Raw genomic sequence first — 19646 nt, 5'->3', positions numbered from 1 at the left:
TCTTTCTCATGCCCATCCCGCTTCACCCATTCCCCTTTCCTTTCTGCTTCCACAGTCATCTGGGTTGCAGACCCTGGCTTATAAATGCCCACGGTCAGAGAGGGAGGGGAGGGATGTACAGACCCCCCCACCCCACCCCCCGCCCCCAGGGAGTCAAGACTCCTGAGTCTCTGGAAGCCCGATGCTTTCTGACACCTGTTCCTGCAAAGGGAAGTAGCCGCCGGGGGTACTGACCCTGCTGATGGAGAAGAGCAGCCCTGGCCGGTCAGAGCAGACGCCGGTGAAACAGAAGCGCAGCTTCCAGTAGAAGAGGTGCTCCCAGATGAAGGTGATGAGGCTGAGCGCCATGGCGGCCGCCAGCATGTAGAACACGCCCGCCATGTTGTCGATGTCCAGCTGGCTGCTCATCACCTCGTTCTTCTCGTTGTGGCAGATCCCCGTGAGCCACAGCGTCTCCAGCTCCTCCATCTCACCTGCACAGGAGACAAGGCCCGCGGGCGGTGAGCACAGGGCCTGCACTTTGGGGCAAGCTCCTTGGGGGTGGGGACAAACATGTGTGACTATGGCTGTGTGGCCTTCAGACAAGTTTCTGAGTTCTTCCGGTCTATGTCCACTTACCTGTTGAGTGAAGATAATAATAATAACAACAATATCTGCCTAATATCATTGTAGGAGGATGAAATGAGATAATGTATGGAGAATTTGGCACAGTCTCTTTTTTGTTTTTTTTTGGTTTTTTTTTGGTCATTATCATTATGTTCTGCCCATCCCGTTTTTCTCTATCCTGACCCCAAACACATGATCTAGTCCTGGAACAGGACAAGGGACAAACTGGGAGCCAGGCTGCACAGTGGGAAGGCCCACAGCGCAGTTACGACTTCATCACTACTAGCTGTGTGACTCTGGAGCCCCAGTTATCCAGCCTGTGAAACGGGTATAATACTGCATATTTCCTAGATTTGTGGTGAGGATCAAATGAGCTCACATAGGCAAAATTACTAAATGCAGTGCCTGGATCACTTCTCGTAAATAGTAGCCTTCATGGGATTGTTGTAAAGGAAGGCCCCAGCGCAGTGCCTGGTACACAGCATTCCTCAAATATATCAGTTTCTTCTTTCCTCCACCTTTAAAAGAACATCCAGCATTATTTCAAAAAGTCACCCACAAGCAGCGTGTGCACAAAGCCTTGATTGAGAAGAGACGTCCCAACTGGCTCTGAATGACCCCTTGCACACTAAACACTTCCCCACTTCAGTAAGCAATTAAAGAACCAGGTTGGGCTTTCAAAGGATAAAAGAGCAGGCATGCTTAGCATCGTTTTGTCTCTCTTTTATGTGCATTTTATCCAGTTGCCATTAGGAGGATATTTTCTGGTCTCAGTGTCCAGCAATCACACTAACTGTCTAGCAATTCACTAAACTTTGGCACTTAGATTGTGATTCAGCCCTTACAAACTATCTTTCAAGAACAGTGAAAATCAAGGAAGATACATATAATGTTAAATGGAAGGTAGGTCTACATGTATATTCTCTAAGATGCAAGAGACATGCAGAGAAAAATAAAAAATAAACAACACTCCATGTTTATTTGATCTCTTGTGAAGAAATTACTTTAATTATTGCATTTAATTGCTCTCTTTTTTTAATTTTTGTGGTATCAGTGTATATTGTTTTTGGTTTGTTCTCACTCTTGACTGATTTGGCAGAACATAGAAATCTAAGTCAACAATTACTTTTTCTTGACCTTTTGAAGTTATTAGTTCCCTTCTGGTCTAGACTACAGGTATTATTAGAAGTCGGCTCATAATCTAATTGTCATTACTCGCTATGCAATTTTTATTGTCTCTCTACTTGCCTTTGAGAATTTCATTTTGTCTTTGGGGTAGAATCTAGGTGTGGATGTGTCTGATTTGTTCTGCTCTGGACTTACTGTGATGCTTCAACCCGGTGACTCATAACTTTAATTCTGGGAAAAGCTCACCCATTGTTGCTTTGCATATTCACTCTCCCTATCCTATCTGTTTAATAATGAATAGACTTTATTTTTTGAGTAGTTTTAGTAATAATGAAAAACTGAACAGAAAGTACTGAGTGTTATCATATACTCCCTGAATTTCCCCCATTAACATCTGACATTGGGTTGGTAAAGTTTTTTTATAATTTATGAACCAGTCTCGATCATTATTACTAACTAAAGGCCATAGTTTACATTAGGGTTCACTCTTTGTGCTGTAGTTCTGTGGGTTTTGCGGAACGCGCAATGTCACGTATCCACCATTATAGCACAATACAGAAAATTTTCACTGCCCTAAACATCCCGTGTCTCAACTATTCATCTCTCCCCCACCTCCCACCCCCACCCCAACTCTTGGCAACCACCAATCTTTCAACTGTCTCTACAGTTTTGTCTTTTCTGAAATATCATATGGTTGGAAGCACGGAGTATGCAGCCTTTCCTACAGGTTTCTATCACTGAACAGTATGCACTTCAGGGCCTTCTGTGTGTTCTAAGTGGCTAGGTAGCTCAGTTCTTTTTACTGCCGAATAATAATCTCTTGCATAGACGTATTATTTGTCCATTCACCTACTGAAGGATATCTTGGCTGTTCTCAGGTTTTACCAGTTATAAATAAAGCTGCTATGAACATTCATGTGCAGGCCCTGGCTGGTTTGCTCAGTAGATAGAGCATTGGCCCGGTATATGGATGTCCTGGGTTCAATCCCCAGTCAGGGCACACAAGAGAAGTGACCATCTACTTCTCTCCCCTCCCTCTTCTCCCTTCTTTCACAATCCCCCTCCCACAGCCAATGGTTTGATTGGTTTGAGTGTTGGCCCTGGATGCTGAGTGCTGAGGATGATGGCTCAGTTGATTCGAGTATCAACCCCAGACAGAGGTTGTCATGTGGATCCGGTCAGGGTGCATGTGGGAGTCCGTCTCACTATCTCCCCTCCTCTCACTTAAGAAAACAAAAACAAAATAAAACAAAAAAAACATTCGTGTGCAGTATTTTCCGTGGACATAAATTTTCACCTCATTTGACACGCGGTGAGATTGCACGGTAACACTATGCTTAGCTTTGTAGGAAACTTCCAAAGTGACCCTGCCATTTTTCATCCTCACCAGCAGTGAATGGGAGGTCCTGTCACCCCGCCCCCCTTCCTCTCCAGCAGTGACTAATGCTGTCAGCGTTTTGGATTTTAGCCATTCTAATAAGGCGTGTAGTGGTATCATAATTCTCTAATGACATGTGATAATCCTAGCTTTTTCTTCTGAAAATTTTTGCTTAAACTCTTCTGGCCCTTCCATTCTATCCTCTAGGTTATTAACTTTGTTTTACTATTTTGCATTCCTTTATCTCTAGGTCCTGCAGTTAGAGAATTCTTATATTTTCCAGTTCATTTACTCTTTCATTACTAAGATTTAGCTTTATGTTTTAATTTTCATCCATTTTAATTGTGACATTCATCTGGCTCTTTTAAAATTCTGCCTGTTCTTTTTTATCAGAATGTCCTACTCTTCTGTTATTTTAAAAACTTTTATATTTAATCACTTGAACCCTACAATCTTCAGCTTGTTCTCTGCCCCGACCCCCTCCTTGCTCCCTTAGTTCGTGGGGTTCACGATTTTCTGGTCGTTGTGTGTGTTGACCTTCCTGGTGAATGACCTCCCTGGGATATTAGTAACTTTTGATTATGAGATAATCGTCAGCAGGCGTTTTCTCCCCTACAGCCCATGGGGCCCAAGCATTCCAGGCTGTGGCAGTGTCCCCAAGGTGGGGTTCTCGGTTTCTTCCACCGTGGTCCCAGGGGCTTCCAGTGTGCCAGTTTTTGTATGAAAAAAAAAAAATTACTGTAATTGCTGCACCATTTAAATAGTATACATTTAGACCTTCCATACTCATTTCGGTTTTAATTTCTCACTCAGAGCTTCCAAACAGATGGCAAGCCTTCTTGTACTTGCTCTGCTCTGATGGACATTTTTTTTCTAATCTCTTCTTCACAGATGCATTGACTCCTGAAGGTCTTAGATTTATACAGTGGTGTCATTTTCTACTCCCTTTGCACAATTCAGGGTACCTCGTGTGGCTCTTAAAGTCCTGTTCTCCACCCTACAGCTGTATTACCTGAGGCTGCTGGACCTCCACTGAAAAGTACTGAGAATATCCCATTTCCCTTCTCTAAGCACGTCCCTTCCTTTTCACCTTGACGATGCATTGTGTGAGTGTGTGAGGTGTGAGTGTGTGTGTGTGTGTGCAGTTGCTTTTCATCCTGAGCTATGTGTTTGTCACAGAAGGGGGCTCATGTCAATTTGCTTCTCCACTGAACCACAAGCATATACACGTGTTTAACTTGTGGTCAGGATTTGAACAGCATATGTATTTATGGAAAGAGAAAATAGGGAATGTGTGTCTTTATGAATTCTCCACTCACAAAGAAGGGTGCAGGCACAGGGATGACAAGGGGCATGCTGATTTCAAGTCCTTTCCTTCCAGCAACCTCAGTGCTTTCCCACAGTCACACGTCATGGAGGCTCTGTCATGTGACCTCACTGTCCACCCAACACCCCTGGTGACAGACGGGAGGCTCATGCGCACTTGAGAACGCCCTTGCGTCCATGGGAGTTACACCTGTTCGAAAGCTCTTCCTGGATCTGTCTTCAGGGAGGAAGACAACGTGTCTAAATTCCATTCCCGCTCCGAGCCTCACGGTTTCCAGCAGCGCTTTCTCTCCTCACAAAAGCACCAGTGCTGTCCTTTCAAAAATACAGTGTGCTGTTGACTCACCTCCCTTTAGAGTTCCCGAGGACACAAAGATTGGTCCTTGCCCCGTGTTGTGTCACATTCCCAGCACATCTTTCGCTGGTGTTCTCTCAAAGAAAGCAGGGCTTGTATGCCTGTAACAGGGTCAGTCTGCAAATCAGAAACATCACCCTGATTTTTCGCACAGTGTAGAACATGAAGATTTTTCCTCTGCCCTCTGCCCACACAAGGCCTCTGCTGGACTAAGTCAGCTTGCTAAACCAGACCTGCACCCTGAACGGAGAACAAAACATACAAGTCTCAATACCAATCCCAGCCTGTCCGGTCATTGTCCAGTTAATCATTCCTGCCTCGTAGCCTTCTGCTACGAGCGTGCTGAACTGGAGTTCAAATACTTGATTTCGTTTTTAATTTACTCAAGTGTATTGCCATCTCCTTGAGGGAGACCGGGGACCGTGCGCTATGATGTTGGTAGTTCTCATGGTCCCGTAGCACATAGTAAGCACTGGATCTGCATTGTGCATTTCTGCTCCGTTCCTCACACCCCCAGGCTTACACTGGGCAGCACTGCAGAGAGGTGTGCACTGTTGGTGAGTGTCTCTGCCAGCGATAGAGAGAAAACACAGAGCAGAAGGAAACTGGCCGTGGACCGGAGAGTGGAAGGCTGGGAAGTCCGCGTGTCCTCAGCGAGAGTGAAGCAGCCAATGCCATTTTTGCAAGGAGCAGTTCTGTGATGTTCATTCCGCCGTCAGTTGCTCCATTACAAAGAGGCCGTGATCCCTGCCGAGGTGATCCTGTAAACTGGAGCTGGTAAATGGGACAATTAAATGTCTTCCCTGCAGCAGACTCATTCTTGTTGGAAAGACAAAAGCTAAGAGGTCTCCTGGGAGCAGAGCCTGAGCAGCTCCGGCTTTGCAGCCAGGCCCATATTGTCTTCCTCCCTCCGCCTGAGAGCGGAGAGCTCTCTCCCTCTCTATTTATACCCCTGGTGACAGACGGGAGGCTCATGCACACTTGAGAACGCCCTTGCATCCATGGGAGTTACACCTGTTTGAAAGCTCTTCCTGGATCTGTCTTCAGGGAGGAAGACTGCCAGCACAGGTGTCTGTGCCGGCCTCTGAGGCCTGTGCCATGCCGAGGACGGCTGTGTGTCAGAGCAGGGTGTCACAGCTCTCTCTCTTCTTTAATGTTGCCAGTTCAAAGTCAGAGTGGTGGGACTTTAAGAGGCAGGAGCCAGAAAGATGTAAACTCTAAAAGGGAACAGGCAAGGGTAATTGAGACAGCGCTGTGTGTATGTCCGAGATTTGCTTCCATCTGCAGCTTGGCTGCAAGAGACTGCATGAAACATACAGAATTGGTCAGACCAAGTCCTGTCCGGAGAGGCTACAGACGGCGCAGGCCCGCGCATGCGCACGGAGTCGCACATGATCCACTCACGCGCTTACAAGGTGGAAGCCATGGGTTTCAGATTTGTAAAAAGGAATAAATGAAAATTCAAGTAGACACCATCCAGGAAATTAAAAAAAAAAAGTTTCAGGTAGAAAACACTAGCCTGAGTTACGTAAGCTAGTGCCCTTTCCTGAGAGTTTGGGGGGGGGGGGGCATGTTGAATCACCCTGTAAGGTCCAGACGATCAGTGGAGGTAGCAGGAGAAGCAGACCATCTGCATTCAACTCCCACCTTAATCCCATTTGATCTAGATCCAGATACTCCTCTTATCTATCCATCCCCACACCCATTCATTTATCTATTTTTCTATTCTTTTATTTAACAATGTTACACAAATTCTGTTCTGCTTCAGGCTCTATACTAGAACTCTTAAAAATTAACCCCCATAACCCCCATATCAACTCAATGTGACTGGGGGGCCATTATCACACCCCCTTGAAGAGGAGGCACAGAGAGGCTAAGGAACTTGCTCAGTCTCTCTGAGCACCAGTTGGAATGCCTACCTAACGAAGGACAACAGTCTTTCCCGCCCAGGAGTTTTGTCGGACTTCGATGAGCTCACATGCACAGAGTGCCTGGCACACACCCATGACACGATCAGTACTGCTGGTGATGACGTCATTTCCTGTCTGAAGCCAGGGACGCTGAGGCCTGGCGTAGAGTAGACCACATAGCCCGTCCTGTGCCCTCCCAAGTCGTGGAGTCTATGAGTCCGAGGCTGCATGTCCGGAGAGAAGGTGCCGGCCTCCAAGAAGGCTCTGCTCCGTCTTAAGTAAGAGAACTCAGCTCCTTACTTCCCCTTCGGCTCATGCGCCCCGCCTCCCCGGGGACTGCAGTTGCTTTTCAGATTAGATTTCCTTCGGTTCTGTAAGACTGTCAGAGCACGCAGGGGGTTGCTCCGGGAGAGGGTTTTATAGCATGCGATGTGACTAGCCTTCAGACTTCCTGAGCATTTCTCCCCCGGGGGCAGTTGTAAAAAGTCCATTTTGAACCTGTACCCTTTAGGCTTCATCCAGGGCCTGAGAATTTGCTGAAAGACATCTTCTAAAATCAGCCCACCCATGGTGCCCTTGCAAGCATCTACGTGTTTTTTTCCCTTGGTTCCTGGCCAAAGCACCTGACCCCAGGCAGTGATGGTATGGAAAGAAACAGTGTGTGGTTTTGAGAAGCTGAGTTTAATGTTCTGTTTCATTTTTCGGTCAAGGAAACTGCTTTTTGGTTCTCCAAAGCCACCATTTGTCTTTTGCCTTACTCCTCCAACACTCATTTAGTCCCTCATTTATTCATTCCTTCATTCATTCCAAAAAGGACGCTTCTTAAGCACTTAGCACGTGGTCAGCATCTCAGTATTTTCATACAGAGATGGATAATATGATCTTTGGCCTCTACGAGCTCGGAATCCTGTGGGAGAGACGGTCCTGCAAACTGGCAACTATGGCAAGATGAGATGATTGAATTTGCAGAGGGTTGGAGGCAGGAAAAAACATGGGAGTGTTTTGAGATCAGGGATTGTTTCAGAATTTTGGGGAAGGGAGAAGTGATCAAAGGAAAGGCCTGAAGGGCTGGGGCCCATTGCAAAGGACTCAGATTTCATGCTAAGGAGTTTGGGGTATCCTGGGGACAGTGGGGCCAATGGATGAGACCAAGGGTATGCTTGGTGGACCCAGGGTTCTTCAACTGTTTTCTATGGAGACCAGTGTCTCCTCACATGTAATAGAAGGCAGGCTGTTATAGGTGGGTGAGAGATAGAAAATTGAACAACGGTGCTATCGTGTGGAGGAAGGTCACCAGGAAATTCTATCCCAGTAACACAGCTGTGATTAGAGTCCAATCCTGGCATCAGAGGCAGGTGGAGTGTGCAGATTAAACTCTCCTGCCCCCGAGATATGTAACGATGGGGAGAAAGCCACTTGCAAAAAAATTGCTGATCATTTTGAATTGTAAATTGTCATCAGTATCACTAGCACTCATAACTATTTATTCTGGATGTGCCAGCTGCATGGTATGAAGCTGAAAACTTGGCAACAGTTCAGAGGTCTCCATCTTCAGGAAGTCTTCCCTGATCGCACAGGGATGTTGGTAGGAGACCACGGTTTCTCCTTCCATGACATCAGAATACTTCATCAATAAAGAATCTGGCACACTCAAGTGTAATTGTCAATTGCTTCTATATCTTCCCCAATGGAAGATAAGTTTATTCAAGGTGGGGATCTTGCCTTATTTTTCCTGTATCCCCTGTCCCGGGCACAGGTCTTGGCATGGAGTGGGTGGATCCATAAAAGAGTGTTGACTGGAGGTGACACAGGGCTTCCCTCCTTGCTTAGCTGGTGATTCACTGATCTGAGAATCAGCAAGAGCCCAAGAGAGGAAGGAATATGTGAAGCCACAGGCAAAGGGTCAGGAAGAGAGAGTCCTAGGAACCCAGGAATCAAGGCTGACTCTGGGGGCAAGCAAGTTCCTATCAAAGGTCCTAGCAATAGAGTCCCGCAGGGAACCAACTTCCATCCACAGCTCAAGACGTCAGGATGACAACACTGCTGATTGCATCAGGGTTTGCTGTGAACACCAAGAGGGGGCTGACCCCATTTCAATCCTTTTTCATGTCTTGCCCAGGGATTGGGCACTTTGAGTTCCTCAGAAGCCCAAATGGAATTGGAAATGGCAAAGGAACAACATTCTTTGTAGAAAATCTAGGGCAACATCATCGGCAGGCTCGTGTTCTCAGTGAGAACAGACTCAGCCACGGTGAGCTGCGAGCTGCAGCCCCGGGAGTGCAGACAGCTTGGGGTCTGCAGGGTTGAGGCCAAGTCCTCTTCTTGCCCAGTTGGCCTGGGAGGAAGCTGCTGGTCAGATTGGGGATTTAGTACACGGCCTTGAAACAGAGTAAGGTCAGCCAGACCATCTGATCACTGACCTTAAGGTCTGAGCTTCATTAATTCTAAATGCCTGTGTCCAAGTCAGGCGATCTGGGATCTAGAAGTCATAGTACTGGAACTACGATCTCTGCCTCCATAATTTCCGAGGGTCACTGAACATCTTGCTGGAGAGAAAAAAAACCTTTGGTGTGGGGTGGGGGAGAGAAAGAGCACAGGATTCGTTCGGGACACAAATAGACGATGTTTGGGAGATAAATCTCCCTTATTTAAATGTCAGAATCTTCCATGTCTGTATAATGCTGAGAAGTCACAAAACCAAAATAAGAATAGGCTTAAATGTGTCCAGTTCGATACAGAGATGGTCTGTCTTTGGCATAAATGTTCCACCTTCTAGTTGAGGTCTCTGCTCTGTGGATGGAGCCCAAGTACCGTGGAATTCAATACGGGTTGTCGCCATCTGGCTGGGATTTCACAGGCCACATGATCAACCGAGCATGCTGAAATTTTATGCACACAGGTCCCCAACCTGTGTCTCTTACAGAAGAAAAAAGAAAAGGAGAGAGGATTGGGCAGCTCTATCAAACATCAAACAATGTACCTGGTCACGATTTTCCATTAGAGGGAGGAGTTGGCGAGAAATCATTCTCCAGAGAAAAACTGCAGAAAAATTTCAGGAAGTCCAGGAAATTCTGTGTTTAACAGGCACTTCTGGTATCTGTTTATCCGATATGTCTCATACGCATAAAGATAGTCAAACTGGTATGGCTTAAAAGGCATATGCATTTGTGAGCATAAGTGAATTCACAGTAGCTTTTTAACACTGCACATTTTTTCAATCAATAGTCCTCAGATTCTTATTACTCATTGTGTAAGAGTGTGAGGACTTTGTAATATCACAAAGGGATCCTCGTGTTTTAAAAGGCTGTAGATGTAAGAAAATACAAAGAGGGTAGCAATAATTCCACATCCAATGCCAAAAAATATCTTCTTTCTTTCAGTAAGTACAATGACATCACTGCCTTTCAGTTCCTGTTCTAGTGAAGTGTTGTGAATAAGCTTCCTGAGACAATAAAATCCTTAAGCAAAGGGGAGCATGTCTACTGTCTATTGTATCAAGATTCCCCATTGCCTAGAACAGTGCAAGCTTAATGGGCACTCAAGGCTTTGGCTGTGATATGAAGAAGAAAGAGGAGAAAGTAGAAAGGAAAGGAAAATAGGGGAAGGAAGGAGGGAAGAAGAACGAAAAGAAGGAGAAGAGAGAAGACCAGAAAGGAAAAACTGGGGGTGGCGGTCGTCCTCTGTCTTCCTCCCCCCTTATCCTAGATAGAAATACCAGATGGCAGTGTCACCAAAGCCAGGGACGAGTGGGGGGGGGCATGTAGGGATAGGGGAGTAGTTGCATTCAGATTCCAACTCAGGTAAACATGTGGAACAGACCTGATAGCTCTACTGCCTCATCCTACTACTGATGCAGCTAAGGTCAAGTTAGAGGAACCACATTAAGGAAGCTGGAGAAGGAATCCGAATCTCTGAACTACTGGCTACGATCTTACGACAACATCCAACCACACAGCCCCCAAAGAACACGCCTGGGGTCCAGTCACGCAAGCCTGCTTTGCCTCTCTCCTGGAAGGCAGAAACAGGGCACTCTGACTCTTGAGGAGCCACCTGCACCCTGGTGGGAATGGAAATTCGTTGCACTTCTGAGAAACATTTGGGAGCATCTGCCGAAGCAGAGTGTGAGCACACTGTACGACCCAGCATTTTTACTCCTAGATGTACTTCCCAAACAACTAAGTGCCTACGTAATCAACATGCTAAGATACCCAAAACAGATGAAAATGAAACCTAACCCAATTGACCATCAACGGCAAATGCATAAATAAACTATAGTATATTTGTACAATGGAATACCAGGCAGTAGTGAAAAATATTGGGCCACGGTTAACTCATTAATATGGATTAATGCCACAAACAACACAAATGAATGTACGTTCTATTGGTCCACCACGTTCAAAAGGAGGCAGAATGTGTCCGTGATCCTGGAGGACAGAGTAGTGGTGACCTATTGAGGGGGGTGCTGGCTGGAAGGGGCCTTGAAGAAGCTTTCTGGGGTGCTGCTCATGCTCTAGATTTTGATCTGGGTGGTAGGGACACAGTTGTCTAAAACTTAATTGCAAGGTAAATGAATGTGTGTAATGGTTTACAGAAGGCAAGAAAGGAGTAAGACTGCATAGCAGAGGTGTCGCTAAGGTGTTCTTCCATTTTGGGAGGCAAGAGAGGGGACAATAAGGAACGTGGACAGAAGAAGTCTTTCCAAGCAGAAAAAAAAAATCACTTAAAAAAAAAAAAAGAAATGTGACCCTTTTACAGAGAAAAAAGAGTCTTAAAGGATAAAAAGTTGTAAATTAAGTTAAATTCATCCATATTGTTGCAATTATTTAAATAAAAAAAAATAGAGTTTTTACTTTTATAATTTAAGCCCGAGGTCAGCAATCTTTTTCTCTAAAGGGCTAATTAGTAATGTTGCCAGCTTTCTGGGCCACATGGTCTCTCTGTCACAACTGCTCACCTCTGCCCTTGCGGGACAACAGCAGCCAGAGGCATACGCGGTACATGAATGATGTGTCTGTGTCCCGACAAAACATTATTCACAAAAACTGGCATGGGCCAGTGTGGGCCATAATTAGCAGAATCCTTACTTAAGCAATCAAAAAAAAAAAAAAAAAAAAGAAACCAAATAATTTTAAAGAAAACTAGGTCTATAAATAAGAACAACTCCCAATTTAAGGAGCGCCTCACCATTGTTAACTGCCTGTGATCCATTCTGCTGTACTCCATACACCAAGCTATTCTCATGCCATTCAAGCTGAGGAGGCTGGTGCCACTACAATCCCCAAATGAAAGAGGAGGAAATCGGCCCTTCAAAAGGGTCACTTCCCCAAGGTCACGGAGCAAGTCAAAATCACTTCTTACATTTGAACTCAAAGCCTTTGTTCTTAGCTGCACCCCTGCTGCTACATTTATGACTTTTTCTGTGTGTCTGAAATACTACAATAAAAGTTTTAACAAATTACTAAAAAATAAAAAAATGTTCATTAAATGTATATATAAAATAGTTAAATGGTCAAAAAAAAAGATGAAAAGACAATTCAGATACTTTTCCCACTTTCATTAGTACTCAAAGGAAGTCACACTTAAGGCAACCCCGAGATAGCGCACTGCACCTTCTATAACAGCAAAAGGAATCACAAGGCTTAATGCTGCTACATTGTTTTAACTTGCTACATTGACTCATTATTAATAGTACATTTAGATGGCAACAAACCTTTTGGACATTAATATGACACCATTATTCAAGACTCCTAGAGATAGATATAGCCGTTTATCTTTCAAATTCTACATTTAAGAGTTTGTCGTCCTAGCTGGTTGGCAAAGTGGATAGAGCATCGGCCTGGCATGCGGATGTATCAGGTTCAATCTCCAGTCAGGGCATTCTCTTCCCCTCCCTTTCCCCTTTCTCTCTCTCTCCCTCTTTTGCAGTGGCTCAGTTGATTCAATCATTGGCCTCAGGCACTGAGAATAGCATGGTTGACTTGACCATCAGCCCCAGACAGGGGTTGTTGCCAGGTGGATCCCATTTGGGGTAAATGCGGGAGACTGTCTCTATCTACTCTCCTCTCACTTGGAAACAACAACAACAGAGTTTGTTACAAACAGACAATTCAAACAAAAATAGGGGTGAAGATGTTCCTTCCATCTGTATCTAGAGGAGCAAAAAAATAAAATAAAATGTTTAACATTAGGAAAATAAAGTAATGAAATATGTTTTAATAATGATTATGACAAATGAAAGTGATTATGAGGGCCTGATTATGTAACATTAAAAAATGTTTAAAATATACTGGTAAGTAAAATAGTGAAATATTAAAGCGTACATAACCGACAATTATTTAAAGAAACGTGTCTGCAAATAACAAGGACCAGAAGGTAATATATTTACTAAAAACAATTATGTTAGGGTAGTGAACTGGGGAGCTTTTATAGGTACATTATACTGCCTTGCCAAATTGAAGTGTTTTTAAAAATGTCGATTGAGAGGGATTTGGGGCCACTGTTCGCCCATCCTGTCAATCCCACACGAGGCCTGTAACATCAGTGTTTGACTTACCAGCAAGCCCTTCCTTAGGTCTTAGTTCAACTTTGATGGTTCTCTTGACATCTGACTATCCCTGGTTTGAGCCATTCACCGCTCGTCAGGCACACGTTTGGCAGTGCGACCTCGCTCTGGTCCTGGCGTCAGATGATAATAAGCACTGCGACTGCGGATCTCAAGGGACCTATTGGGACATTCACGGCGAACTTACGCAGATGGCAACCTTTGGAGCTTTAACTCAGAGGAAGAGTCGATGGCTCTAGGAGATATTTATGGATGTTATCTGTTTCTTAAGTAAGTACTCTTCCATTATTATTCCAAATATGTCTCTCATTAAAATGAGGAGGGAGATAATAAACAAGTCTAATTTTTACAGTACCATCTGGTCACAGGCCAATGGAGAAGGAGTTAAGCCCTTTACTGCTAATTTATGCTTAAGACCGACACTTTCTTCCTTTGAAAACATTTTATTTATGAATGAGTAGTTTGACCTGAACTTAGCTTCTAGGTCATAGAAGGTGACAGTTTCTGGGTCATCAAAATGATCATTAATTACCCTCTTTGGGTTTGTATCATCAAAACTGCTGTTTTGTGTATGAATGAGGGTTTTTTTGTGAATGTAAAGCATCAGACTCAGTCAACCCATCACCAGTAATAACCTGTAGCCACACTTCCCTGGTGGTTTCCAATGGGTCCACATTCACACGTGTAAGGGGTCAGGAGAGCCATCGGGTCCAAATCTGGTTCCATTTGGATTTTTTTTTTTTTTTTTTTGCATTTTTCTGAAGCTGGAAACAGGGAGAGACAGTCAGACAGACTCCCGCATGCGCCCGACCAGGATCCACCCGGCACGCCCACCATGGGGCGACGCTCTGCCCACCAGGGGGCGATGCTCTGCCCATCCTGGGCGTCGCCATGTTGCGACCAGAGCCACTCTAGCGCCTGAGGCAGAGGCCACAGAGCCATCCCCAGCGCCCGGGCCATCTTTGCTCCAATGGAACCTCGGCTGCGGGAGGGGAAGAGAGAGACAGAGAGGAAGGTGCGGCGGAGGGGTGGAGAAGCAAATGGGCGCTTCTCCTGTGTGCCCTGGCCGGGAATCGAACCCGGGTCCTCCACATGCTAGGCCGACGCTCTACCGCTGAGCCAACCGGCCAGGGCTCCATTTGGATTTTATCAATAAGATCCCTGGCTCATTGTCTGTCCAAACATGGATCTTTCAGTCTTGCCTGCTTTATTTTAACACTGTTTTTACATAAAGATGAAATCTCTGGAAGCAACAAACACTTTCATGCCTATTTTGTTTCTTCCTGAATGAGGAAGCTTAACATTAAAGCCTATTTGATGACTTCTGCCATTCACACCCCATCCCCATATCTCCTCTGTTCCCTATTGCAGTCATTGGGCTCATGGACATTTCTAAGACCCACACCACTGTTCCCTCAGGTTTTCCCAATCACCAGGGGCCCTGGATATGGAAACCCAGCTAGGAGCCCCGAGAAAGGAAGAGGAACAGCAGCACATGGAATAAACATCCAATTTCATGGACCCCACATGAGTGAGCTATTGGCCAGGGGCATCTGTATCCAGTAGTTGCCAATCAGAGAGTAAGATGCTTCTAAATGCTAAATATGTTTATTCTGAAGAGTGGTTATTAAATCTTATTGTGTATTAAAATATCCAAGAGAGTATGCAAAAATGGCCTCCTCGTGGGGTACAAATTTGGTATCTGCATTTTCTGTAGGCTCCCCCAGCGAATCGAGGGATGCAGAAGTGACACAGCATCTTTACAAGTAAGGTAAGCGTTAAGGGGGAGAGAGCAGGAGTCTCAGTCATTTTTATATCCCACCACCTTGAGCTTTGAAGCCTCTTGGTTATTCTTCTCCGAACGCATGTCTACAGGGAGAATGAATAAATGAGCAAATGGGTAAATAAACTGGAGGGGGGGGGGTTCTTTGTCAATGGCACCTGGTCTTTCCTAACTTGATTAGAAAGTTGGTGATTTACAGATTAGCCTAGCTCAGCCCAAACTGTGATTTGTGCCTTTGAAGTCTCAATTTGATTAAAACATGTTTAGCGAGGAACAATAACTTTCTGAAATGCCAGGGATTATGCAGCTCCGAGGAGCTCTGTGGGGAGCAAGCAATTTGGACAACCAAATCGGGTCTTTGTGAACCTGGAGAGGCTGTTCTGCAAGTCTGTATCGGGGCCAAACATCTGACTCCTCTTAATTACATTCTGTCCTTGTTTCATTCCTTCTCATCTCTTGCTTCTGGGTCCTGAGTTTTCCCCTAACTGCCAGGGTTGAATGATCTCAAAAATTAGGTTGAGCCTGTTCCCACGGTGCCAGGGCCCGGGGCATAGACAAGTCTCCTTCTCCATGTAAAAATGGAGAAGTGTAGGTCACTTTCTCTCCCCCTCCCAACCTCTGTCACCAAGTTATTTTGCCCAGCCTCATCTACAGGGGACCGAATGCTATTTCTTCAGTGAAAGAGGAAGGAATACTGAATCTGGGTTCTGACTGATCTGTGTTTAAATATCTGCCTTAGGAGATGACTATGAGGCTGATAGCAGATAAAGAAGCAATATTGCATAATGGTTAAAGGTAGGCCCTGGAGCATGCCTGCCAGCTACTAGCCTGAACACCTTATTTAATCTACCTGTGACTCAGTTTTCTCATCTGTAAACAGGGATAAAAGTTACAACTAGGCTCTGGCCAGCTGGCTTCGTGATAGAGTATCAGCCCAGTGTGTGGATGTCCCAGGTTCGATTTCCAGTCAGGGCACACAGGAGAAGTGATCATCTGCTTCTCTACCCCTCCCTTTCCCCCTTCTCGCTCTTTCTCTTTCTTTTCCCCTCCCACAGTCATGGCTCGATTAGTTTCAGCACATCAGCCTGGGTGCTGAGGATGGCTTCATGGAGCCTTCACCTCAGGCACTATAAATAGCTTGGTTGCAAGCATGGTTGAAGATGGGCAGAGCATTGGCTCCAGATGGGTGTAGTTAGGTGGATCCTGGTCAGGGTGCATGTGGGAATCTGTCTCTTGATCTCCTCCCCTCACTTGGAAAAGAAGAAAAACAAATAACTAATGCCATTTCATCATTTTGTGGGCCAAATGGAATGATTGAGATTATCTTATAGCCCAACGTTATCTCTCCATAAGTGTTACCTATTATTACAAATGTCTATAAAAGTAGCAATGAGGATGGTAGCTGTTGAACAGCTTCCATTTTGAGAATGGAAAACTGTCTCTTCCCCTCAAAGGGAGTTCTCAGATTCTCAGCACCTGCTTTTCCCAACTCCCCCCCCCCCCCCACCCTGATTTTGGCATTTATCTCCTTAAATGATTGCAACAAAATGTTGCTGAGTCATCAAGGACACAGGCACCTACGTCAGGGAGAACTGCTGGCAGGGGAAGCCCACAGGAGACAGATAGACATCCCCGAGTCAGGAGTGAGTCAGCTGGTGGCCTGTGCCTTGCTCCATCACGGAGCCCAGATGGGCCAGTGGACATTCTAAGACTTCTCCAGTTTCATCTGCAACGTAGCCAAGTGGCAGCTGAACAACGCCAGTCCACCCGCCGATGCCAGGCTGAATGCTGCCTGACCTGTCACCTGGCACTCATCTCTCTCTGATCTCTCTTCCCCACTCCTTCCTCTCTTCACATCCTCCTCACTCTTATTCCTCTTCTTTTTTGCGATCATTCCCTCTTTCCCCCTTTCTTTGCTTTTGACTGTTCTTTACTTCTTTATCATCTCCTATCCTCTCCTGTCCTTTCTTCTCTTTTATTTCTTCTCTCTTATATCACTGTCCCTCTTGCCCTCCCTTCTTCTTTTATCATCTTAATCTTTTCCCTTCCCTTAAGAGAACTGGGCAACCTGCAATTTTAAGTCTTCTCTGCCCTTCTTGTCTCTCTCCAGACTATCGAAGACCTGGAGTCATCCCACCTTTTCTAGAGAGGGTCAGGAAGTAAATGTTTGAGGCTTTGCAGGTCATATGGTTTTTGCTGCAACAACTCAACTCTGCCATTGTAGTGTGAAAGCGGCCACAGACAATACCTGAATGAAGGGATGTGGCTGTGTTTCAATAAAACTTTATTTTCAAGAACAGGCAGTGGCTGGATTTGGGCGATAGTCATAGTTTTGGCCGTAGTTCGCCACTCACTCCCTGTGGTAAACACTCTTTCTCTTGTTGACCAACTTGACCACAAACCACAAACTCAGTAATGATTTATGACACGCTCCTGTTCTAAAACCCAGGAAATAGATCATCTTGTTGGTTATATCCGTCCCAGAGGATCTGTGTTAAGAAGAGTAAGCAAAACAGAGATGTTTGGCTACTACTGCACACAAACTAGACCACGGAGGAATCTGCCTCTGTCTCGCAGTGAGTACGGGCTCAGAGGCTCGTGTCTCTCTGCCAAGAGATAGCTAATGCCCCAACTAAAGAAAACAGCATCGCTTTCATCAGAAAAGATATTTAATTGATGAAATAAGCCCTGCAAAAGTGTATCTATACTGTTATCCAATCTATTAATTCGTTTATTCACTCATTCAACAAATTTTATTTGAGCACCTACTGCGTGCCAGGCTCAGTGGTGAATCCTGAGGGAAGAGAGAGGCAACAAGAATGGGCACGCTTGTGTCTGCCCTCAAGGGACTCACAATGCAGTGCACTTCAGTGGGCCAGGGGACATGGACAGGCCAGCAACAAGTAGGCATCTAACATGTGTCAAGGACTAGGCTAGTTTATGTTTGCTCCCACACTTAATCTTTAAATAACTTGCATTAAAAGATGAGGAGACTGGAACTCAGAAATTAATTGGCTAGGAAGTTACAGACCTTCTATCTTACCCTTTCACTTGCTTTGCTAAATGCCACAAGAATGCTCCAAGTGCAGAGCGAAAGGAGTTTAGAGTGTATGGGGGCATTTACTTGAGAGCTGTGGGCTTTAAGGAAGTCTATGGAGGGGCATATGAGCTGAAGGATGGGCCAAATGTCAAATCAAGAAACAGGGTGAACAGTAGAGGGAAGAAGAAATTCCATTTATAGAGAAACTCCATTTTGTAAAGATGGTGGAATTTCAGATGCGGTAGGGAGTTGAGTGGGGACAATATTTAGGAGTGAGCGGCAGACCTTCAGCAATTTCCGTAGCTGGCACCGCCACACCATTCCTCCGACGGCCCCGAGAAGGTGGCTGCAAAGGCTGCTCACAAACCGGTCCGTCCTCGGAGCGGAGGCATCGTGGTCCTCAGCACCCGAGCTGCGGGGGCGGCCAGCTCTCCCAGACACGCTGACATCAGCCCGAAGGTACTAAGCTGGGGAGCTGGACAGGGGCTGTGCTGAGGATATTAGCAAGCCATCCAGTGGCTCAGAGCAATTTATGAGAATCCTAATTAGATACACAAAGAACTTCTGCAATCACGCACACGCTCTGTACTCTGGCTGGCAGCATGGGGTCCCACGTCATCAAAAGCCATCCTGTTGCTTCAGTGGAGGAACAGCCAAAAATAGAGGAACCAGGGATGTGAACGTTGACCCGCTGGGAAGCAGGAAGCGGGCTCCGCCATGGACTGGGCTCCGCCATGGACTAGGCTCCAGCAAAGGCTGCTCACTCCAAGGGCCATGAGCACCTTGATCTTGCAGGGGGTGCTTTCCCAAAACGCTGGAGTCATGGGCAGCAAGGTTCCTTATTAACACAAGAGCAGCGTGTGCGGTACCTTCCGATCTGTTATCAATCTGGATAAGTCTTTCAAATGATTGCTTGCATACTTACAGTATAAAAGGGACAAAGGGAATGGATAGGTACCCAATGTACCTATCCAAATGTAATGATACATATGGTATTCTTCGACTATTTCATATATATCTATCTTATATGACCCAATATGATATTAATTGGCATCACTAGTTAGTTTTAAAACTGGGAGAGTCCCCGCAAAATGAATTGAGTTGGTCACCTATTTAACACATTTCTTTTTAAGTGAGAGGAGAGGAGAGAGTGAGAAAGACTCCCACATGCACCCCGACCAGACTCCACGTGGCAACCCCTGTCTGGGGCCAATGCTCAAATCGTCTGAGCTATCCTCAGCACCTGAGCCGATGTTCAAACCAGCTGAGCAACTAGCTGTGAGAAGGAAGGAGGGAGAGAAGAGAGAGAAGGAGGGGAAGAGAAGCAGATGGTTGTTTCTCATTTGTGCCCTCACTGGGATTGAACATGGGATGTCCGCACGCCAGGTCGACACTCTATCCACTGAGTCAACTGGTCAGGGCCTATTTAATACAATATTAATACAGGAGATACATGTGTCATATCATTCAAATGCCTTACATATAATATCTATCACATATACCTAAATATGATGTAAAGACAATCTGATATACCATATAAATAATTTATAAAAAATAT

The 19646-nt window shown here is 45.4% G+C and overlaps 1 protein-coding gene across 1 annotated transcript in view; it reads right to left on the bottom strand.

Annotated features, from left to right (window-relative positions):
- Positions 1 to 19646, bottom strand: part of GRIN2A (glutamate ionotropic receptor NMDA type subunit 2A) — a 402144-nt gene that overhangs the window by 10263 nt on the left and 372235 nt on the right. The window contains exon 13 of the mRNA XM_066382631.1: positions 235 to 473. Coding sequence (XP_066238728.1) covers positions 235 to 473 — 239 coding nt within the window. The remainder of the gene's footprint in view (positions 1 to 234; positions 474 to 19646) is intronic.

Source organism: Saccopteryx leptura, chromosome 4, assembly GCF_036850995.1.
Source record: "Saccopteryx leptura isolate mSacLep1 chromosome 4, mSacLep1_pri_phased_curated, whole genome shotgun sequence".
Lineage (NCBI taxonomy): Eukaryota > Metazoa > Chordata > Mammalia > Chiroptera > Emballonuridae > Saccopteryx > Saccopteryx leptura.
This window is presented reverse-complemented; position numbering and strand designations above follow the sequence as displayed.